Source organism: Diadema setosum, chromosome 22 (assembly GCF_964275005.1).
Source record: "Diadema setosum chromosome 22, eeDiaSeto1, whole genome shotgun sequence".
NCBI classification, from domain to species: domain Eukaryota; kingdom Metazoa; phylum Echinodermata; class Echinoidea; order Diadematoida; family Diadematidae; genus Diadema; species Diadema setosum.
In genome coordinates this window covers 29,992,194-30,017,629 of record NC_092706.1, presented here as the reverse complement: position 1 = coordinate 30,017,629, position 25,436 = coordinate 29,992,194, and the positions used below count along the sequence as shown (strand labels likewise).

Below are 25,436 nucleotides of genomic sequence, written 5' to 3'. Positions count from 1 at the left end.
ATCCTAACATCGTTCTTAGCATACACACACACAAACACACACATATATACACTCACGTACACTTACGCAGCCAGGGACAGAGACTCTCCAAACTCTATTGTATCGTCTTGACTACATCGTCGACTGCCATTTTAGCTCCTCCCATCATCCCTGGCTCGCAAAGCATTGTGGGATTGCCCGTATCTCTGACCAGCCGAAGCGAGCTCCGCGAAGTCAGCTTCAGTCGAAGGTAAGGGATCTAACTTCGGCTAAGGCCCGACGTTATCAACTGGCTCCTTTTCCCCTCAACTGGTAAGAAAATTCAGTTTATTTGCAATTTTATTCGTCTTTTTGCTTAAATATGTATTTTCAAGAATGACAAGTTTGTGTGAATGTGAGAGTGAAATTCTTTAAAGCGAGACAAAACTTGCGAATCAATAAGTGACTAGCAGCCATGACTACTCGATAACTCTACGACGGATACCTCGCTTCGCCATGTCCGCATCCCTATTTGGAATTTTAGGAATGTCTGCGCAAGAAACCATATATCTACTCGGACAGAACGTCAGCAATGTGGGGCAAGTGTATGGCCCAGTTCAGAAGCAAGCTTTACTTTATACATCAATTTACCTGTCCTTATATTAATTGTTATAATGGTAGAATTTCTTCATGGCGTCGGATACAATATTGCTATTTCAGAGCAAGCCTTTCGTTCTTGTATTTCTTTTTTTTTTGTACGTTTGTAAACAAGATATTAATCCCTCCGACCATTGTTGTCTGTATAGCAAAATTAACGTTTTATTTTGAATTGCTGAAATATAGATTTGATACCTATAGTGAGTTCGTGCAACTTTTCCGCATTGCATTGTTTAAACCGTTGGTAAAAACTCTCTTTTCGATACTTATTATCTTATCATAAAGTTGTCTGAGTTTGTCTGCTTTTGACATTTCTTTTCTTTCTTGCTTGATGCAGTCTTTTTTTCACAGTGTTGTTTCTTTCTTTGAATTGGTAATTTGATATGCAAGTGTAATCCGATACCGTCTTTGCTTTCCCAAATGTCACTTGTTGACCGATGGCAGTGACCATAGCGATTTTCTAGGCGCCTTCATTAACTTTCTGCTCTGTTACTTTCTCTCTCTCGATGCATCAAACAATTATTCATGTTGTGTTTTGTTGTTGTTTGTTATAGCAAGTGACACTTTCATACTTTCATACCTTGATGTTGTTTGTTTTAGCACTGCGCCACACTGTAATCTTATATGACCTATCAATCATTGTTTAACTCTGGGATTAGAGAGGAGTAGTTCATCACACCTGTCGGCTGTTTCAGACTTCTTGTCCAGATATCTTCTCAGACACGAAACGTGTTATATATATATATATATATATATATATATATATATATATATATATATGAACTGATTTGTTTCTTTGTTTTCATTTAAGGTCACACAATATCCAATTCTAACATCAACATCTTTAGTGTTGGTTTGAAATAGTTTTTAGAAATGGCATGGAATATTAGGTATCAATCTCTAAGCTTCCCTTTGAATTAGCACTAGACATACACGAATTTGTTTTGAATATTTCCTTTATCCCTTTCTATGGTTTTTTTCTTTGTTGGGGTGATACTTTTAAACGTTAGCCTCTTCAGGCACACCTCTGATGTTACACAGACCTTTAAATTAAATCTTTTTAAAAATAATTTTGGTGTGTGTGTGGGGGAGGGGGGGGGGGCACATATCTGTTAAACATTCCAAATAAGATTGCCAAGTCGACAGAAGAGGCAATCGCATCTCTCTCTGTGTTCAATTCTTTGACACTACATCTGAGTCTATATTGATAATATCCTATCTAATATAGCTGCTGAATGAAATCACTTTTACAGCTTTAAGAAACGACACAAAATAGTCTCTGTTTCCATTTCTTGTAGAAATTTCTAAGGGCATTGTTTACCATTACCAGGTGAACAAAAACCCAGCTTTAGTGATTCAAAATAGTTCTAAAATGTTAGTAAGGGATAAAAATAACCAATGTAAAAATGTTAATCAGTATAATCAATGTTAAAATATTGTTGAATATACAAAAAGTGAGCAATAGTTATAATAAAATTGAGTCTGGAATAAACAATCTACGCTTATTGTTTATTGAGAAAAATAATATCTCCTTATATTTAAGGTTTTATTGTGAAATATTTATATCGTAAGATATTTTGTGCAGTACAACTGACCTACACATCCATCAAATGTGATAACTCGAACATTTTTCAATTCGCAGCTCCCAATTGTGAACAGTACCTTTTAAGACACCTTTGACGCAACTGTGCTTATACTAGCCCAAGTATCTAAAATGACGTGAGTCATTATGGTATCAGCAGCAAAACCTGTGCTAGATCGACGATACAACTCGTTAATGAAGAAAATCAGAACATTGGCTTATTTCTCTTTATTCAGATTTTGGTATCAAGCTCCTCTGCCTGTTTGTTGACCCTCCCTCACTTCTCACAGTTCAAACACTTACAAAACCATGGCATTCTTATCCCATTCTTTCGCCAACTGGGGAACATAATAACATCACTTTAGTTCCTCCATTTGGTATCATTTGAATTAGTATTTCATTCACACTGTTGCTGCTTACTCTTCATCTCGTATAAAATTTTGCATGTAACTGTAACATCATGTTGAAACAAAATATAATTCTGCAACATCTCTGTTGGTATCTAAATAATATTAATTGACTTGAAGCACTATGGAGTAAATCGTCATGGGGGCATCTTATAAAATGAATTTCTCAACAAAGTTCAGCTGTTGAATCTGTCCGCATCCGACTGAACCGAGCGTGTTTAATCTTGTCTCAACTATAATACGTTATCTGTTATTGTCCGTCATTATCATTAAGTTGAATATCTATCTATAGCGTCCCTTTCGTTCGGAAATTGCAACACAACAGGGGGAATCTATTGAAGATGGTTTCAATTACCGTCCCCAAACCATGTAAAAAGTAACATCTGAAAATTTTATTCCGAAAGAGATCTTATTTTATCAACTGTTTTACAATAACGATCATAAGACACAATTAACAAACTATATATAAAATGACTGAGGAATATTCATACCTAGAAGGAAAAAATAAAGAAATTCTTACTGCAGGGATCTGTTAAAATATCACATCCTTCGATCTAACTTTAACTGATCGTCGTCAATGTCCGAAGTCATTAAATTTTGCACGACACTTTCATGGCCCCGTCAATGATTGGATGGGTAAGGTTAGACGTGGATTTCATCAAGACTCCGACACGATATCTTATCCTTCAGATGCATAGCTACGGATGTGACGTTTTAGAATGCTTTCTAAAACCACAGGAATTCCTGCAATGCGGTCACTTGCACCTTAAGAAGCTTTGAAAAAGTAAAGAGCTAAATACAATACAAAGAGAGAGAGAGAGATAGAAAGATAGAGAGAAGGGATGGATAGATAGGCAGAAAGAGAGCGAGAGAGACAGAATGACAGACAGAGAGAGAGGAGGAGGAGAGAGAGTGAAGGACTGAATGTGCACGTTGCGTGTATGCGTTTTTATACATGTGTGTGAGTGTGTGTGTGTGTGGGGAGGGGGATAGCCTATTAAGAGTTGACCAGCTATCTTAGTCCACTTTAAGCAAAGATGATTATCATTTTTCTCTTATCTTAAATGTAACCGGTTTCCACCAAGTCGGCGCAATATCAACTATGCTGATCTTGCCCATTTTGACTGGGTGATCATATTTGTATGTTTTCATGTTGTTGTTTTTGTTATTAATATCATTATTTGGTAGGGACAATGGTATCATGTATGGAAATGAAAAGAGTAAATAGTGAAACTACTAAGTTCGAATTAACAGTGAAAATGACAGAAATGACTCAGTATTTTCTATAATTTCTATGATGCAAAAAAGAAAAAAAAAAAGCTTTTAAAGCAGTACTCATTTTTCCAGAGTGATTCTTTTTTGCTCTAATATTTCCTGCTATTAAAATATACACTGGTAATGGGTACATGTATGCTGATATCTTGAAATATCATCATTCAATAGTGTTTGAAATGAAAGATTCGGTTCGTATACCTTTGTGTCTGTGCGTGTTTTTTTTTTTTGTTTGTTTGTGTGTGTATGTGTGTTTCTGTTAGCGTGTTCGTAAGTGTGTGTTTGTGTGCGTGTCTTTTTTATGTGTGTGCAGATTGTAATCGAGTGCAATACGACTTTCATTTCCCGGGAAAGAGGTCGGGGGAAGAGATGTTGTGTTTACGTGTTCATGATAATCTCCCATTACCATTAGACAACGTGACGTCACAGCCCTGTTGGAGTCGTTTCATTTGACCTTCCAATATCTAAAGCCTTGTATACCAATATGTTAGAGGAGGAATGTCACGTCATAGAAGAGACAGCGAGAGAGGGAGAGAGAGAGACAGACAGACAGACTGACTGACTGAGTGTAAGAGACACATCTCCATGATGTGATGGAGAACACTTCATCCTCACTTCTTGAGCACACCGTCCATTGACGAAGTTTTCTCGCGTGCACCAGTTTGGAAAGTCTTATGCATTTCCTATTGAAAACCGGGATTAGTTGTTCATGTCAATACACTGGTTTAACTCATCTGGTCATATTTCAGTGGTTTTTTGGTGTTGAAGGTTTTGAAATTTGGAACTTAATTCGCCAATAGCAACTGGAGACATTCTCGGACCAGCAGACAGGTAACGCCTTCTCTAACAAACAATAATACATCCGTTGGCATTGTTTTAGTAAAGTGTTTGAACGATGGCAAAGAAACATGTATTATTCTGACAAATTTATATGTTTAAACCTCTTATTTCTCCATCTTTTGAGATTATCGATATATGATACAAAGTTATGATGTGCTGTTAAAAAAAATTAACTATCAAATTTGGGGTAAATCACACTATATTGCTCCAAAACATGTTAATTTGAAAGGCGCTATCAGATTGATCGTCAAACTTATGTTGAAAGTTTAATGTGACATCTGGCACATTATGTTTGACATTGGCTTTTTTCATTGTTTTATTTTCCACTATGATATAGAATGGGGATAATCACCATTCATTCACTAACTTCCATATTCATAACATGTCTGTGTTTCAGACCTCGTGCATTGAACCTTTAGGAGTTGTGTTATATGATACAAAGTAGAAGCGGACGTGTATGTTGTGGAGGTACAGAAACTAGTTCGACAAAAGGTCAAGCACAATATGCTTCCATATCTTCTGCTTGTGTCATATTACGTTACTGAGATGACCCGATAAAGAGCCCTTAATCTGCGCTCTGTTGTGTCAGGTGCATAGAAGTTGACGTGGAGGAATAACAAACTGTGGACAACGTGACACCCACGGTACTTACTTCAGGGCATCTCGAAACGTCTTTATCCCCTCAGTACAAAACTTTCTGTCGTGTTTTTCTACTTCAGAAAAACTCTAAAATGATTGCAATGATCTTTCGTGATTACAAATATGAAACTCTTGAAACATACTTTGATTCTATGCCGTTTTGCCTCTTCTTTACCGCAATATGTTTTTATATTTCATGTACTACTAAAATTACTGTGTGTCACTCAAATTTGACTGTATATGCAAGTGTATGTGCGTGTGTGTATGTGTGTGTACATTGGTGCTTGTGTGCGTGCGTGCGTTGTTTGTAAATGTGTGAGTGTGCAATCAAATAGACATGTACCTCTATCATTGGACATACATTTTTCTTTCTCTTTTATTCTGTCTTTATCCCAACCCAAGGTCTTAAAAGACTGAAGATATCTTCTTTTTTTTTACACCGTCGACAGCGTGATGGACAGAGTCAACTGATTAAATGATCTGAATTATATTTTTGTATTGGTAATTCCTTGATGGCTTTTTTTTTCCCCCGAAATCATAGTAGGGCTTATTTATGATCCGCTGTTTTTCTATTTCTTCTAGAACTTTAACATCAGCTGAAGATGCCTGCCGGTGAGTGTTTTTTCAACTCCTTCCTCTATTAACGTTTTTGATAAACTATTATAATCCCGAGTTAATCTTGTATTTCAATGTGAACTCAAGCAAGACATTCTGACTCGAAAATTCCTGCAGTAAAAAAGTTTCATGAGAGCGTACATGCGTTAGATTTGTTTTGTTTGTTTGTTTGTTTTTTGAATAACATGGTTGTGTTACCTTCTCGAACAACTACATTGTCTTACCACGCTTAATTCGGTAACCTTTGGTGAAACTTGCCGGCTACATGAATTGGAACATATCACTCCTTACTCGTATATCAAACATGATATCTCGGGCACTCTAGCTTAAAAACCTCAATTTTGCGTTAGTATGTTTCCTTAATTCTGTTTTGTTCTTAATATATCTGCCACCATCTTATAGCAAAAGGTCATTGTACTTGTCATTACGTAATCTTTCTTTTGGTGCCCATCTCTCCCAGAGCCACCCGAGCCTCCAGCAGACAAGCCTTTTGCCGCCAAGTGCTCGTCGGACACCATCAACCTGGTCTGGGCTGGAACTACGTACGATGGCGGCAGCATCGTCACGGGTTACGAAGTCGAGATCAGTGAAGACGGCAAAAAGTGGAAGGTGGTCGCCGACAACGTATTTAGCACGAGCTATGCCTGCACAGGCCTGAATTCCGATAAGAAGTACCAGTTCAGGGTTAGCTGCATCAACGCCGTCGGCAAGTCGAAGCCAAGCGCCATCTCAGAGCCAATCCAACCCAGCGCGGATGCAGGTAAGACGAATTTCTTTCCTCAGTACCACAGGGAAAATGTTTGGTTGTGTGTACAAATATTGTCCTATGCTGTGTGGAATCAGTAGAGTTTTTCGATTTTTACTGTTTTCTTATGACTTTCTATTTCAGAAAAAAAAACACGAAAATTACAGTAATATGTTTATGGTTCGTTAGTTACAAAGTTACTTACAAAAAAAAAAAAAACTAACAAAAATATTCAAAAGTCTTTAGTTGTTAAACTGAACATCGCAGCTGTGACGTTACCACAATTCTTTTTTTTTTATTGAGTGACAAATTTTCTGCATTTTATTGAAGAATTGATCCAATAAAATAACTGTCAAAGAGACAATAGTTGTGTATGTGTGTGAGGGAGAGAGAGAGAGAGAAAGAGAGAGAGAGAGAAAGAGAAAGAGAGCGAGACCAACAGACAGACAAACAAGAGAAGATAGACACAGTCAACCGATGACCTATGTCTTAACGGGAGGGCACAGCGGAGGCCTGGGATGGACCGGGAGTTCGAGGCAGACGTATTAAGTGTCTGAAGAGTAGGAACAGATGACTTGATGCAAACTCAAAGAAAGGTGTAAACAACTGGCCGCCTCTCCCACTTCATCCATGCTTTCTTTGTTCGATCTGTCTTAAAGAACTGGTCTGAGGACGAGTTGAAGGCCAGGAGAGGTTGTTTAACCCACATGTATCTCTAGCTGATAACTGCTAACCCGGTTTTTAGGGTTCCCGTCCTTTCGATCATCTTCTGTCGGATATCTGATTCCCTCAAGGTTCACCTGACCTCTGTTTCTTTCCTTCAGCCTTTCCTTCCTTTCTTTTTAATTAGTTTGCTTTGTTACTTTTATCTTTTAAACATATCCTTTCCCTTTTTGTCGTTGAACTTTTTAGTCTATCGCAATGTTTTCTCATATCCATTCAGCAATCCTTTATATCATCAACATTCGTATTATCTTGACCTTTGTTTTGGTAAATGTTTACACTTTTCAAAGAACACTTTGCTTGAATTAAAGTAATTGAACCGTGGTCGAACTATCAGTGATTCAAGCTTCGAGGTTTAATGCATCTTTTACATTCATGCCAAATAACACATTTACTATCTCATGTTTATGTCATCAAAGTTTCCTTGCTGTTTAACTGATCATTCTTTCCGATTATTGAAGTTTCTGACGTCAGACGAAGGGGCGGGGAGGGCTCTAAATTTAGACCGCGCTAAATGTCAAGCAGGTTCTCTTGACGACTTCTACATGTCAGTTGTTTAGCTGCTCACGCATCGCCACCAGCTCCTCGACTGGAGCGAAGTATTCCGCGCAATGGCATAAATTTAGCTACGCGGAATGCGAATTTAAGTGACGATACAGACGTCGGTATGCTTCTTGCTAATCAAATGCAACCCATTGATATTCATTATGAAACCACGAAGTTCCTATCTGCGATCTAGCCGCAGTCAGGGAGGGTATAGGAATGCGTTCCAGGACTTGTCAGCATGAAACTCGGATGGGACTTTTCACGACTGGCATGCATAAATAAACTCTACCATTCCTTTTCAGATTTAGCTGACGACCTTCTTAACGTGGTTTCATAATTTTATGAATAGAATGTGTGAAGGATTTTTTTTTTTTGGTTGCTTTGAAATCAAGAAAGGAGGTTACACAAGAGAAGGAAAAGATGAAGGTTTGAGAGGCTTGTGTAATAGTTAGGGGTTCACAAAAATGCGTCCGGGGGCAAGGTTGCTAGAAACTCAAATTGCGTTTAATCGCAATTTCACATCCAACGCAAGTATCGCCCGCAAATTGCGTTCCTGCGTTCCATTGCTAGAAGAGACTTGCGTTTGATTTTTGGAATTGCGTTTAAACGCAAAGTTTTAGCAACGGGGCCCTGATATCATGTTACCTCTATGAAAAGAGAAAAATCAGCGAGGCAGATCGTTGGCATTTTGGGGAAAACGTACACATCAGAAAATTTTCACTCTAAAAATTAATAAAGTGAGACAACTCGGCAACTCTGTGTGTTCTAAGTATTAGACAGCTCTCCAATCGGTTTGTGCAAGATATTTCACCTATTTCCATTTTTCTCCTGAGATAAAATTTCTCCGCATCTGTTCTTAGTATGGGATAAGAGAAATACCTTTTTTTCGTATCCTGCTCAGCGATAAGTTCTGTGTACGCCCTGTTAATATTTGAGGAAATGAGCAAATGACGATTCGACAACAGACTGACTGATTCTATGGACGCAAGGATAGTCATAGCGTTATTGATAGGAAATGCATAAGATACTTGCAAATACATTCATTTATCTGTCAAGAATGTTTGTCAACCTTTTATATAGCAATTTATCAATGAATTGATAATGAAGCATTAATTAGATATTTTTCAAACAAATAATGGAGACAATTGTCATTGACATTTCAATTCAATTCAATTCAATTCAATTCAAACGTTATTTCACTTTTCGAAAAGAACATAAAATTTCATTTCTTCTGTAACAGAGGTAACATTATGCCATATTACATCCTAATAATCCTTTGACGCTTTTAACAGCCTGGGTATAATAGCATTGTCTGCCTAAGCATTGCCGTACATTGTCTATAGAGTTCGGAAAGCAAAAACGATAAAGATACACTCATCCCTCGAGAAGCAGACGAAAGACCCACAGCGTTGGATCTAAGCAGAGTGCGCCAGGGCTCTGGCCTTACAAGGCGGGATATGGAAGATGCTCCGACATTTGACTTGGTTGGAAGGGGGGCTCAGTGATGTTAACGATGACACCATCTGGGATCCGTGAAGCCTCCGTCCCCTATGTTATTTGGGACCAATGCTTCTCATCAGCTCCAGACACGAGAGCGTGATGAGGGCAAGGATGGGAGAGATCGGGGGACTAAGAGATAATTGAAAGGAATACGAGCGTCTGGAAAGGACAAGCATCTTTATTGCTGCAAGGCATGTACTAGTTAGATGTATCTACATTTATTATTTGTGTAGGTGTTTTTATTAGAGGGAGGGAGAATAAAAATGAACACAAATGAACATTGATTGAGTAAACGTCATCGTCATGCCTGATACTAATGTATTTCAAAGGATGATTTTAGAGTCTTCATAGGACTTACTCTGAATAGTTTATTTATTTCTCTACTATTATAGATACTGTCAGAATAATCGAATGAGGGACATTGCTCTTATCGAAAAGAAAATGAATACATAGGGACGGTGATAAGTGGAGTTATCAAAACCACCCACTGTTGGAATGACATTATCTATAAATACAGATTGAAGGGATATTCGTGAAACATGGTTTTTATTTTTTTTTCTCGTGTTCAAAGAATAAGCTTTCTTCAGACTTTCCAGAGTGATATTCGAAAGCTTTAATTGTAAGTAGCAACAGCTCACATCGTTACAACCAGCGCACTAATTTCACATCATGTAGCATACATAGCCTAATATGTTTATTAAAGAAAGATGGATTTTCCATATGGCGTATGTTACATTGAATATGCCTTGATGGTATATCTAATATATATATATATATATATATATATATATATATACATATAAATATATGCATATATATATATATATATATATATATATATACATATAAATATATGCATATATATATATATATATATATATATACATATAAATATATGCATATATATATATATATATACATATAAATATATGCATATATATATATATATATATGTATTAAGACACAAACGCCAAACACAAACAAAACGACAACATAACTGAGTTCTTAGTCTCATGAACAAAGTACAAGCCAAATTACAAAATAGTAGCATGACATAAGATTTCGAGGGAATGAATAGCGTCATCCTGCATACTGATGATTTATGACATTATCTTTTGGTGTTTTTGGACGAAGTAATGATTTCTGAAAATCATTTACTGATTGTAGATGAAATATTCTCTTTGAGCTTGTCTCATCTTTTATTCATTAACAGGATTCGTGAACAGTCATGTCCATGTGGAGATTAGCTGCAAATGTGAACTTTGATAAAGTAAAGCCGCGAACGATGGGTGGTATTTTTGTCTCAGCTTCTTCTCCACGAATCGTCTAAGTGACATCACGTGAAAATCACGTGACACTAGCGTGGTAGGATGGTGGTTTATTTTCCGACCGACTGGATGACCCTACTCCTGGATTCTACGTCACGGGCGATGACATGTTTTCGCATACTTGCCATACTCTTCCACAGGACATGAGCCCTTTTAGCCTTGGAAGAAGATCCGAACTTGATGAATGGATAAATTAGGCGTTTGTCCGCAAAGGGTACCTTCTCAGAAGAGATCATGCAGTTATGATTTACCCCACTAAACGGCGTAGTTATAATATTCGTTAACCAGACAGTAACAAATTGGATACATTCACAATGCAGTAGATTTTTTAAATGATAAAGCAGGTAATTATAAAACGCCAAATAACCCTCACGACCATTCTAATCTTATGCGAATAAGACTTAGGATGTTGAAGTATTTGTTCGAGTTTTTTTTTTACCCTATGATATCTATGTTCGAAATGAAGGATGTATATGTCTAAACTGATATTAATCAATGCAGTAGTGTGTATTTAAAGCCACTGTGCTTTAAGATGATCTGATCTTTTTTTTTTCTTTACCACAGGTGATGACGTTGACGAGGAAGAGGTGCCAGGTGAGTGGGAAAGGTCATGTCTGATATCGAATCAACTTCGAATTCTTGTCATTAAAGAGGAAATGCAGATACAATAATAGATGTACATAGTAACAACAACAACAACAGCAGCAGCAGCAGCAGCAGCAACAACAACAACAACAACAACACATTAACAAGACCAAGAGAGTATTGAAGAAGTTAAGGAAGAATAAAATTATGTAGCAAGGAAACACCAATAAACATGACGAGTAAAATTTTCAGTGAAAATCAATGGAACAGATTGCTTAACAGTGCGAGTTTTGTTTACCCCTGCCTTAATGGAGAGACCGATAGAAACGTGTAATAGAAACGCACAAGAGCAATGCTTTCATTGCCAGTCACATAGATGAAAACTTCATTGGCAATCACATGGATGAACATACAATAATAGATGCATATGGATAACCGGATATTGAATGCTAAAAAAATATGAGAAATAAATCCATTTATGTGTTACCCCTGCCCTAATGGAGGGACTGGTAGAGAGATGTGCAATAGAAGCGCACGAGAATATTTCTTTCATTGCCAATCATATATGAAAAATGATTTTGCACAGAAATTGAAATATGATTACTATACGTGCAAGTATGTGTCTCTGGTCCTTTCGTTGCTCCTTGTCACTCTCGGTAAACGTCTTGTGCTAGACTATTTCCACCCAGTGTTGCCAGGTCCCAACAGAGCAAAATCACCAAAAGGCATGTGAAAAATCACCAAAAGCCATATAAATTAATCATCAAATTTGGAAAATCGTAGGTAAGGCTTCAATTTCAAGAAAAAAAAAACATAATGTCAATAAACCTTTATCAAACACTCTGCACGAGTCTCGGTGCAATTTACGGCGCGCCGTAGTCACACACAAAATGCAAAATGTGTACGATGTGTATGGATATATGTGTGTTTGTGTGTGTTGAGTGACAAAAACGGGGGCACATGTTATGTTTCTACAGGAAATGAGGGGAAAAATTTGGGCAAAATGCATTTTCTTTTTCAGTTAGTGTGATTGTTTTTCATTGGTGTCAAAATAACCAAAAAAAGTTACCAAAAATCACCAGATTTTGATTTGGTTACCAGACTAAATTTTTTTTTTTTCACCAAACAACTTAAAAAACACCAAATTTCGTCCTTTTTGGTTACCAAAATCACCACCTGGCAGCACTGTTTCTACCCACTCTATCAACCCGATACCTGTTTTCGTTTTCCCCCTTCCCATCACGCTCCCCTCATTCTTTTAAAGTCTCCTCCTTTGATCTTCATTGTCTGTATCAGATGAAGCAGCCTTTGAACCTCGCGATGTGAAGGTCAGATCGGAGAATGTTAAAGAATATTACGAAATCAGGGAAGAGTTGGGCAGGTAAGTGAATGGAAAACCTGCAGGTCGTTAGTTTTTGAAACCTTCCAAATAACTTGAGCTATAAATCCCTCACGCTTAACAGTCAGTTTCTCACGCCACTTATCCCATCAATAGCTTGAGGCAATATCGCTCTTGTTATTCGTATTTTCTAGTTTGGAGAAGCAACAAAACCTGATGCAGTTCACTAGATTCAGATTTAAAGCATATTCCTGGTTTGTTTTATAGATTCCATAATTACCGGATTGAATTAAGAACAAATACTATTTCTTTGATACGAGTATTCAATTCAATTCAAAGGTTTTATTTTCACTTCTTTCAACAGAATGTACAAAAAGTATAAATTCGACAAAAATTATGGTCTTCTTCTGACAGTGATCTAAACGCCGCAGTTTATTATCAGACTTTGTGATAATTCAAAAGTTGAAAATAATTATGCGGCAGCAACAGATCTCGCGAAAGTTATAATAATCACGGGTGTTAAATAATCATCGTTGCGTAGTAAAATTTTTATCTATTGTCGACGACCTGAAAACTGGTCATAGTTCGATAAAGTTGCATCAACTGCGTGTTCTCTTGATAGCATCCTGCTATCTTGCCTATATGGTTATCACTGTTTAAACAAAGATGTTAATTGTTAAAAGTTGCTGTTGTTGTTATGATTATAATGATTATTATAACCATTATCATTATAATAATAATGATTATTGTTATTATTATTATCATCATGATTATCATTGTCATTATTATAACATTACTATTTTTATCATTATAATCATTATGATTATCATCTCTTTCTCTCTTCAAATCCTCATACAAGGGGCAAATTTGGTACCGTGAACAAATGTGTTGAAAAGAAGACGAAGAAAATCCTAGCAGCCAAGTTTATCAAGGCAGAGAAACCAGACGACAAGAAAGAGGTATGTCTCCATAGAGACCTGCCAAAACACACTCATCCCCACCAAACACACACACACGCACACACACACACACACACATATATATATATTCACCTTTGCACTTTTGTTGTCAAATTGTTTAGTGTACAGTATAGTGTTCAGGGAATAAAAGCGTATTCAAACGTGCCGTAATTATAGAAAAATGATAAATGCAATTGGCGGTCTTGCAGGCAATTTGCAGTGGAGAGACTTTTCAAAATTGCTTGCTTGAATTAAGGTGGGACCCATGCTTTTGTTGGTGATAAACAACATAAATGTTGGTATGTTTTACATTGTCATGATCTCGCGTTATTGTAAAGCGTTTAATCTTGCCAAAACTAGGGATGATGAGGAATTTTCTTCAATAGATTTCCACTTAAGTTGTTAGTTTGTTAATGGTAGAAATCATATATATTCTGAAAGCAATGTGTTATTTTGCAATGTTTACAGATATGTCCAATGAATGTACTCCCTCTCCCTCTCAGGTCGAGCATGAGATCGAAATTATGATGGTTCTTCAACATCCGAAACTCCTTCAACTTTACGATGCGTTCGCTACTGGCAATAACATGGTCATGATTCTTGAATAGTAAGTGACAAGTAAATTGACTTATAGTATACTTCTTGTAGAGGAAATGCAGCTGTAAAAAGGAAGCGGTCTTGCACATAAGACTTACATGCGCAAAGCCTTGGGCACATTCCAGAGACTATCAACTTTAGTAGGTTTTACTTGCATCCTGGGAATTTTTCTCATCCAATGGGTAGACAGTATGTTTCTGGTCGCTGTTCCGGTATGAAGATTATTGAGTGACTTGTCACAATTAGCCTTGATTTGCATACACCGGGGAAGTCATAATATCATATGTAATAGAATGCTGTGTCCAAGTATATACGTCAATTAGAAAGATGTAAATGTCACAAATGCATCATCAATACCTTTCCACTGACAACGAGGAAATTCATTTAGGAAAAATGCGTAATTAATGCCCAAAGTTATACGTGTAGAACTATTAAAGCAACAGAACCACAATGCTCCTTTCGAAGTCACGTGGTTATCGCATCACGCTTTTCTTCAGCGTTTCAGGAGGAGAGTTATTCGACCGCGTCATCGACGAGGAATTCGAGTTGACGGAAGCTGTAGTCGTGTTTCTCATGAGGCAAATTTGCGAAGGAGTCAAGTTCATGCACCAACAGAAGGTTCTTCATCTAGATATGAAGGTTTGTATCAGAAAATGACTTTACATGAAGCCATTTTGGCCACTATGATTATGCAATTATTGCCATTATATACCAAATTGCTTGCGTCCTGGTTGAAAGGATCATTAATCTCTTCTTGTTTATTCTTATGTTTTATTACAAAAAAGACTTCAATACCAGTATCTGTACACTACTCATCATGCCATACCAACAAAACTGGCTCAAATATTCATATAATGAAAACAGATAATTTTCTGTAGCTACGATGGGATGACAAAAATACAACAACCACAGTATTTACCAAAGATTTTAGCATCATTTGCTTCCGTAATGTAGTTCTGTTAGGGGAAAAAAGTAGCATGCGTCCTGTAAGTCAAGCTCAAATTTGTACGTCATTATCATAATTTTCTTTCTCCATACATTTTCAGCATGTCTTTAAAATTTGGCTCTAGTTTGATGAGTAGCAGTCATTCTGTAATTAGATGAAGGCAGTGGTCTAGAGGACGTCACGAGAATATTAGCTACAGATATTAAGAAGACGGTGTTAACAAAACAATTTGATAAACCTTGTCAGTATCATCATTTACCAAGTTCATTCTGAGAGAGATATGCGGAACATTTAAGCAAATATAACATTTTGTTGTTTAATGAATGCACTTTGCTTCTGCTTTCCTCTTACTTTTTACTTTTTCTCTTCTTTTCAAATTTCCCCAGCCAGAAAACATTCTATGTGTAAGAAAAAATAGTAACAAAATCAAAATCATCGACTTCGGTCTGGCGCAGAAGTACACCAAAGACCTGAAAGTCTCGTGCGGAACACCAGAATTTCTTGCCCCGGAAGTGGTTTCCTACGACCCTGTCGCTTTCGGAACGGACATGTGGAGTGTGGGTGTTATCTGCTATATCTTGTAAGTACGGTTTTTGCGAACTCACCACCTCCTTCTTTGAATATGTGCTCAGGTGCTACGCAGTATGATGATTTCCGTGCATAAATGAAAAGAAATGAGTATAAATGAGCAAAATAAAAAAGGGGCACATCCAGCTGAATACTCCAGTTCTGATCTATCTTTCCTCATCACCTTCTTCTTCTTCTCTCCTCCTCCTCCTTTCTTCTTCTTCTTCTCTCCTCCTCCTCCTGCCTCCATCAGAGAATGAGATGGGAAACTATAACACCTGTCTTTACCAATGTTTGACCCTGCGTTCGTTCATATATTTTATGTTTTTATTTTAGGAAACTCGTTTAAAACTTTTGATACCAGCCGGGTTTTTTTTTTCTTTCTGTTTACTCATATTGTATGCCATGTGTAGGTGTTAGGAAAACATTACCCCTACTATCGTATATCTCATTATTCTTGTCTTTCCTATAGTTGTAACCATTTAATATTTATGGAATATGTGTAATATGCATGGTATGAAAAATATGAAAGCACAATTACGAGTTGAAGCTTCTATCAAGTATAAAAAGGAAGTTATCATATTGTCTCTTTTCCCTTTTTCAAATTCAGGTTGAGCGGATTTTCGCCATTCATGGGCGACAACGAAGGTGAGACGATGAGCAACATTCTAAAGGTCGAGTGGGACTTCGACGACGAATGTTTCGATGAGATCAGCGACAACGCGAAGGAGTTCATCGAGAAGCTACTTTTGGAGGAGAAAGAGTAAGTTAAAGTGATTAGGCGTTAACTCAATTTTTACCATGGCAATATAGTGATACATTGCATGTATTGATCAGTGTCATCTAAAATAGTAGATAAGCCTTCTACCAGTAGTCACATTTCTACGATGGATTCTTCTTGCAGGCAAAAGTTAGTCAGATAAGGTGCAGAAAATGGAAGGATTCTAAGTTTATCCCAGGGTTGCTGTAAATTGCAAAACGGGTTAAGCATTATTTTTAGACATTTGAAGTAAGTCCATTATCAGATAGAACAAAATAAAACCTTTCCAGTGACACCTTACTTGATACATAACAAGGAATATTCTTTAAGTCATGATAGAAACTCAAATTAATACAAATGGAGTTGACTCGTTTTGGGATCAAACTTTTCATCTAACTTTATGAGCCTTTTCTTTCAACCATTTGGAACATTGCCTTGACGTCTACCTCCCATCTTATCTTCCTTCGTGCAGTGACAGACTAACAGCACAGAACTGCTTAGATCACGACTGGCTGAAGAAGGAGATGAAAGGATCCGGTGCTGCCATCTCCAAGGCTAGGTTGAAGAAATACATCATCAAGAGGCGATGGCAGGTCAGTGGACGTAGACAAAGGAATGGGGTCACCCCACCAGACCGACACCAACGAGTCATACAGCCCACGAGTTCGACATTTTAAACAGGTCCATGAGTCATACAGCTCACGAGTGATACAGCCCATGAGTTTGACGCTAGGCAAATAAAGCCCAGGAGTTCGACACTAGGTAAAAAACAGCCCACGAGTTCGACAGATACAACACGGGGTTTAATGTGTCGGTCTCGTGGGCCTTGTTTGCTTAGTGTCGAACTCATGGGCTGTATGACTCGTGAGCTGTATAACTCATGGGCTATATGACTCATGGGCTGTATGACTCGTGGGCTGTATGACTCATGGGTGTCGGTCTCGTGACGCGCACCCAAAAGGATACAGGTCGTTATTCCGAAAATGAAATAAGGTTCGTTTAATATTTTGCACTTTCATTTCGTTTTGAGATTAACTAACCTTATTTCATTTCGGATAAACGAATTTTCGAAATAACGAGCATCACCCATATAAATATAAATATATAGTATATATAGTATATAGTATAATATCATATATATATATATATATATATATATATATATATACGAAGGAAAATGAATAGGTAGATGGGAACATTTGAATTCATGATATAGTCAGGCCTGTATACCTTTTGATATGAAGAGTTTGTTCGCAAAAACCGATAAGCCCATTTTTGAAGATTTTGAAGTACGGTCTCTGTCATAAAGTACGTAATAATACCTTTTAAATGATATATCGGTCACTACATTATAAAGGTACATTTTTAAAGTTATGGCCTAAAGAAGCAAAATTTTTCTTATTATTCTCTTTATTTTTCTTGACCTTTAATCGCAAATATCTCCATTTGGTAAATATGGACTTATCGGTTTTTGCATACAAACTCTTCATATCTTTCTTAGTTTCTATGTATGACTGCGTAATCGAGGAAGAATCTGTTGAAGGGCTGTATCTCTGTCACCTACGTTGCTTTGTTTTCCTTTTCAAGATCCGCGCTTTATCGCAAACTATTTTCAGGGTAGTCCACAATTTGAAATTTGAGCATGTTGCAAGCTCAGAATCTGAGAATATTGCAGAAATTGTATGTGCGCTGAGCGCACATCACGAGCACGTAGTACGCAGTATTTCGCAGCTTATCCCTCTTTGTGCTGCTTACATTCAATGTTCTCATTCATGTTTTGCACACAAATATCTAGGTACCTGGGCGAGGTAGTTTGATGTTATGTTTTGCACAGGTTTTTCACATATTTCAATACATTTTATTTTGAGTTTGTTGTAAAATCTTGAGGATGTTGCACAACATGTTGCTGGCTTTTGAAGATGTTGCACAAGATTTGAGGATTGCAAGTGATTGACAAATTGCCCTACATCGACGTAAATAAGCACTGAATTGATCAGTGTTTTAGTAGTAGCCATGATAAAAATCACGGGCGTACATACTCGAGCAGAATTCGAACCTACGACCTCCAGATCACCGGACAGGCGTCATCTCCACTAGACCACAGGGCTTTGGTTCTAATCCTTATAGCACGCAGCGGGTACTGCGTAATTATTCAAATTCATGAAATTGAGAACGTTGCAGCGACATGCTGAAACCCTTGTGGACCACCCTGTATATTGAATTATTGTAATAATCACATAATAATTGTACCGCTATTACTACACATAAATCTGCGTGCTTCATGTGTATGAAAATCTAGAGAAATGAATATATATATATATATAATATATATATATATATATATATATATATATATATATATATATATATATATATACATACATATATATATATTAACCATGTCAATCGTTCATCTCAGTAATCATTTTTTTTTTTTTTTTTTTTTTTTTTGGGTGGGGGAGGTTATCCATTGCGTGGAGGATGTACTTCTTTTCATTGCGTTAACTTAGTAGAGCAAGTGAGTGAAAAGGGGAAACATAATGTAATTTGATACAAACAAAGTGAATCCTCTACAAAATTGCAAGGTCAAATTAACGTTATAATTATTGTCTTTTAGACCATCAAACACACATCCTCAACCTAAAACTCAATGAAGACCGCTGAAAGTTTGCGTTTTTAAGCAGGGACTTCTAAACATAGTCTACCCGTGCCGTATGTCTTTAATGATTGTCCGATGACACGATTTTGCTGTGACATTCTTCTTGTTTCACCTGCAGAAAGCGTTCAACGCAGTAAGAGCCATGATACGTGTCAAACGCATTGTCTAAGACCAACATCCCAATCAGGAGGAGTATCGGATGTACATTACTCTAGGGGTGGTTTACAGTGGCTGTCGTGGGAACGAGCTGAAATTAGCACCCTACCATTCAGAACACCTGACTAGATGAAGAAATCAAGGAGTCGGGATGACATTGGACTCGTCCCATTCGGCCACTTTGATGTCTTTTGATTTTATTCTTATCATTTATTAAATAGTTCTGTTCAATAGCTCATCATTCATGTCTACAAACCGCGGATATGGTATCATTCATTGGTGTAGTCACAAAGATTTCAGTTTCCTAGTAGATATTTCACAAACTAACGTGAATACAGAATTGTAAGTTTTAAAAACATAGTAGTTGTAAGCGGAGGAATAAACACTTAAGTTAATTATAATATATTTGAATGATTATGATCAGCCTTTACGATTTTCTCAGTCAAATTATAATGTTTGAAAGGCAGGCGTAACAAATTCGGCTCATAAGTGATATTTATCATTACTGTGATAGTTAATAAATAAAGGTTTGTTTTTGATTGAAGTGGCGAGGATTTTTTTTCATTATGATGTACCACTCTCTACAATGATTTCTATGAAGATAATTCTTAAACTCAGATTTTCGACTACAAGTGCAAAGCAAATAGGTGACAAGATTTTCATGAACAGTACTCCAAGTTTAAAGTCCAAAGGAGAGCGAACAATGAAAAAGGAAATAGCTACTTTTGCAATAAAATGTCATTTTGAAATTAAGTGAAAGATGCTTACAATAATTATTCACATTTATCTACCAACAGGTGCATTTTTATTTCTATCACATCTGTTCAATGTGATGCTTACCGTGCAGAAAAGGCTTCAAAAAGAAGAAGATATTATATCTCTTAGTCGAGGCTTCTATCTCCTTACATGCTGGTACTGGAAATTGGTGGAAAAATAGTACATAGAATGTTACTAATTTCCATCCTTTGATTTATTGATTGATTTTGATTTTAACCGAGTCATTACCATCCATTATGACGGGATAAACTTACCGGGGCTTTGTTTGTGACGTAAGAGCAGGATATCAGTGTTATATACTATTGAGATGAATGATTCCTAGCACAAATGATAATACACATACACACACTACAGCTTGTATTCTGTAATAAGTAACACTCTCTTTTATTTTCGCTTCCTTTGCATAATTTTGACATGCCGCGTCAATGCCGGTATAATTCTTGTTTTGGAATGTGGAAAGCAAAGAATTGCGTTCTTCGGGTTTCAAGAATCTTTTAGGGTTTGTTCGTTTTCGCAAATGCTTCTTAAAAGTCAGTGTTTGGTGAGAGAGACATGTTAAGAGCATAAATTCGGAAGCATCCCGTCATTGTACAAATGATGTTTGAGTTTATTCGTTAAGAGTGAAGGGACATTTAAATGCAAGTGTTTGAAGACGGCTACGTCTCTTTTTCCAGTGTACTAATGTTTTCTTTCTTTCATCTTCTGTGCTGTATTGTATTATTTTTTCATGTAAAAGCTATAAAAATCATGAAGGAACAAAGTGATACTTTTTTATGTGAATCTGTGGTTTTGTAGAAAATTTGGAGTCTGCTAAAACTCTAGTATAAAGTACAGTTGTATCATTGAGTGTAAAGAATCGGATGAACAGTCTTACAGTGCAAATGGCACAGACGAGTTCGAGTCAGTCTTTAGGTTGTAGTTGTGCGAGGTAGTTATCTGAATATTGCGAAATATACCATATACAAAAATACATAAAAAACGAAAAAATGGGCAAAACTAAAAAAAAAAAAAAAAAAAAAGAAAACTAAAGGTGATGCACATGCTGTGTAGTTAGATTTATTTTCCCGGAACTTGCACAGATGCACGTAGCTGGAGATTATAGTGGGTGGGATACACGCGGAGTATATAGTACTTTGCTCCGATAATACTAGCGAGTACGATAGAATATCTCATTCCAACAGAATGCTGTATGAAATAACGAGTCAATGTTTGCTAGCAGGTTTTAACACTCCACTTCTACTTTGTATCTGATGTTTGGGACTGCTGTGCTTCATATAAAGAGAACAATGAGTCTTAGAGGCTAACTATGCGCATACTATTCTTGTTTATTTTAGTGTTTTATTCAAAATATGATTAGAACAAGAGCAAAGAAGTGATATCATGCCCAAATTCACAGGTGGAATCAGAGGTCTGGTATAAACTCTTCATAATAGGTACCGTGGGATTATTCTGATCAACAAAGTCAAAACTAGAAATGTTTAATCTCAGTTGTCTTTGAAAAATATGTAGTAAAATCTATGTTGTGTTTGTTTAAAAAGAGAAAAAATTAACTAGCGAACAAACCAGAACGAAAGGGGTTACAAGTGTCAAAATTTGATTATGCCAGGGTGAAATATAGAGGTAAAACACATATACTTCGTTGTGAGATTGGGTTGATGTAGAATAACATTTTATGGTACAGGCACCTGCCGTGGATGGCGTCAAGCGGAGCGCTGCTATGTTCAAGCGCCGTCTTGGGTTGACCCCCAAGGTCTCGCCTTGACCCCCAAGCCCTCGGCTATGACAAATCTACCTGTCGCGGTTGTATAGTCATCTTTATACTTGTATACATTCAATATGTGCCTATTTATTAGATAGAAATGTAATTTTGAAAATACTGTGTATATTATATCCAGTTTGGAATAAATGTCTATTTAGACATTTTGTAACGTCGTACCTATTTCTTTTCATGTGATATCATATCTACATCCGACTGAAAGTAGATAATGATAGGATGGGAGGGGGGTGGGGAGGAGCAGACTTTGATTATTGTCCGTTCTGTTTAACAGCATCATTTCGAGAAAAAAAAAACCCCTCAAAAACATACAGTCTTTATAATGGTTGATATGTACCGCAAAGTTAAATTACCCTCACCTAGTCAAGATTAACATTATCAAAATCTCAGACCGTAATGGAAGTTTAAAGGGAAATTAAGCATGTTTTAATTGTAGAAATATACTTTTCTCGAATCATTCTTATAACACACATGTAAATTTCAATTCAAACACTGGATGTTTTGATGATAGAATTTAACATGTGATAGAATAATATACAGATATACGTGGAGGAACGAAACAATTGGTGACATGCGTCTTTATTCATGCATGCAAAATAAAAAAAAAAACAATGTGGAAGGAACACACAATTGTCTTACAAAAAAATTACCATTACATTTTTGATGTAACATTAAATTCCGTGAAAATTACTCAAGCCAAATTTCAAGTTTTGTTCGAAATCGATAAAAGGAACAAAAGGAACGACAAAGTGCATTTTGTCAGGCCATGATTACAGCTCTTTGTGTGTAATCTAGAAAGTCAGTTGTGTGTATGCTGTTGCAGCTTGAGGAACGTTGTGTGTGTGTGTGTGTGTGTGTGTGTGTGTGTGTGTGTGAGTGTGTGTGTGTGTGTGTGAGTGTCTGTGTGTTTGTGTGTGTGTTTGGTCTTTTTTATGAGTGAAGGTGCATAATTATGTTGTGTGCTTATGGCATAATAACACTATCATATCACTGGTGTGATGGTTTGTATAGGTATTGATATATAACCTTTGATCAAGGCGCTCTTAGCTATTTGTTTCTCTCTGAGCATTGGTGTCTCATCCTGTCGGCATTTTCTTTGACGATCCACCATTTGCCCATTTCAATAGCTCCTTGCATTTGGATGGTGGGTATATCACGGCTCGAGAAGACAAGATCCAAAGAGCGCCTTGACAAAAGGCTACAGTTCACAGTGCTTAAACATAATTATTTGACACTAGACGAAGAATAGACAATTTACAGTTTCTGCGTTTCTTGAAGAGTCAAATTTATTAGACCTCAACAATCTCTTACGAATCTCATTTAATTAACTGTAACAAGAGGCAAAAAATTCTAGTCATGTCTTGGCAGAAGCTTAGACTGTCTCACAAAAAAAAAAAAAAAAAATGACTATGGTGTATTGACTACATATTCAAAGAGAAGAAAAATCATATCCATTGACCTAATTCTTCCCCCCGTTTAAATGAAACTGCTTTCTCTATATTCAAAATCCATATTAAGCCTTTAGAATGACAAAAGCAAAGTAAAATCTAGAAAAAAAAAATGGGTTGACGCATGGCAGCCATTAACAAATGAGAATAAGGTGTGTGCAGAAAATATGAGGGTTATCGTCTCAGTGAAATTCGTTTTGTGAAGTGTCTGACTAAATCAGTGCATCGAGTACCCCGAACATTTGAAATCACTTCCAATACTCAACACCGTCACTGATTAAAGTCAGACTCAGATTTGGAGGTGAAGCTGATCTGATAACTCTACCAGTAACACCTCAATTCTCCATTCCATTCAAATCCAGTCAAATGTGTGTATATAGTATGAACATTGATTGCAAAAGGGTGCCCAGAGATGACAAATACTGTACTCTGTTTCAAAGATTCGAAATCAATCATATGTATATATATAATTATTTTGACATAATATTACATGATCATTGCTCGGTTAAGGAGTTGTTGGTATTCAAGAAATGCCTAAACAGCAATACACATTAAGTTTGGCAAAGGTCCAGGAGTAAATATGGAGCAAAAAAATGAAATGTAGACAAGGAATAGATCAGTCAGAACATATCCACACTGAAGTGAATTACACCTGATTCAGGGGTTCGAAATAAACTGTACGGCAATGGCCGGTGGGGGCACTATTGGTGTGACGGCAACATCCGGCTCTCTGCATATTAATATGCAACCAAAAGGGAAACTCCTTTCTGACAACAGCAATTACAAACTTTTGTACCTGGGATGATTATTATGATATTGTCGTCACAGCCAGCCATCATGTCCGATGATATGAGAACGAATATTCTGGGGCGATATTTTATACACTATAAAAAAATTACGTTCATTACCATGACTAACCTGTATCGAAGCTGTAATTACTATATTCATATCTAAGGTAGCTATGTTACAGAAGTAAGGGTTAAAAAAAAAATGTTCTTTTAAGCGCAAGACGAAAATTCTTGAGTACCTCTTGTGATAATATGAACGTTTCTAATTGCAACCCCCGCATTCGAATATTTCATTATATTTGTTTTTCAAAATGAAAGCATGTATATTAAAGACGAGAAGAAAACAAAGTACCGTATACGGAGAATTGTCAAAATTTGTGTCACCCAATCTAATCAAATCAAGGCTTAGGGACTTCATTCTAATTTGCGCTTTTCAAGAAAACGAGTAGGCCTTACATGTACAATGATTATTTAATCAATAATTCAGCATACAAAGAACAGGAGAATCTGCATAAAAGAATATTTGTTTTCTTCGTTTCGTAAAAAGAAAATGATCACTGAACTTCAGTGCCAACTACTAACTGAAGGTTCTTCTATTGAAACCAGCAAAGTCTGTCTGCCGTAAACATTGAGTACAATTGCTGGACTCTGATGTGTTTATTTTCTACCATGAAGCAATATGTCTCTTCAGTCTTTTCAAATACAAAGCAAAACACATGACAGTTTTCTTTCACATCCTTACATAATCAGAACACGCACTTACCAAATGTTTATATTTCGTTTCTTTATGAAATCATTGGAATAAAATCAAGCTATCATCTGATAACCATGATTACGTTAAAAAAATGAAGAATTAATGGTGAAAATCCTACCGATTCGCTCTTCTCTTAATGTACTACCCCTTGCAGATTAAGAAAAAAAAAAACCCTCAAAGTGCCATAATAACTTGTTGTGAAACATCAACGTATGTCTGTTCTAATGAGTATCATTCACTGTTACGAGAGAAAGTAATTTCATGCTATTATTACGAAGTTTCATGAATTTCAGTCTTTGACGTAATATTGTCCTATAGTAAGTTAGGTAGTAAAGGTGTTGAAAGATACGCAAGCGGAAGAGATAAAACTCTGCTGCAGCATAATTGCAAAGCCAAGGTCATTTGCAACTTTCGTTAAATTATCTGCATTCACACCGAGTCAAGCTTTGGATAACGAAAATTGTTTGCGTTACGATGAAAAAATATTTACACAAATTGCTCTCTTAAAATTACAT

The 25,436-nt window shown here is 36.6% G+C and overlaps 1 protein-coding gene across 1 annotated transcript; it reads left to right on the top strand.

The window, feature by feature from the left end:
• Positions 1-212: 212 nt before the first annotated feature.
• Positions 213-22,600, top strand: LOC140245021 (myosin light chain kinase, smooth muscle-like). The gene is made up of 12 exons (XM_072324611.1): positions 213-291; positions 5,938-5,967; positions 6,431-6,730; positions 11,377-11,406; positions 12,694-12,778; positions 13,596-13,695; positions 14,199-14,302; positions 14,790-14,931; positions 15,625-15,818; positions 16,416-16,568; positions 17,038-17,158; positions 19,343-22,600. Exons 2-12 carry the CDS (start codon positions 5,958-5,960, stop codon positions 19,391-19,393), a joined length of 1,290 nt encoding a protein of 429 aa, XP_072180712.1. The 5' UTR covers positions 213-291; positions 5,938-5,957; the 3' UTR covers positions 19,394-22,600.
• Positions 22,601-25,436: the final 2,836 nt, after the last annotated feature.

Coding starts and splice junctions, on each gene's coding strand:
- LOC140245021 (XM_072324611.1), top strand. Junction 12,779..13,595: donor ATCAGGGAAGAGTTGGGCAG/GTAAGTGAATGG, acceptor TCCTCATACAAG/GGGCAAATTTGGTACCGTGA. Junction 15,819..16,415: donor GGTGTTATCTGCTATATCTT/GTAAGTACGGTT, acceptor TTTCAAATTCAG/GTTGAGCGGATTTTCGCCAT.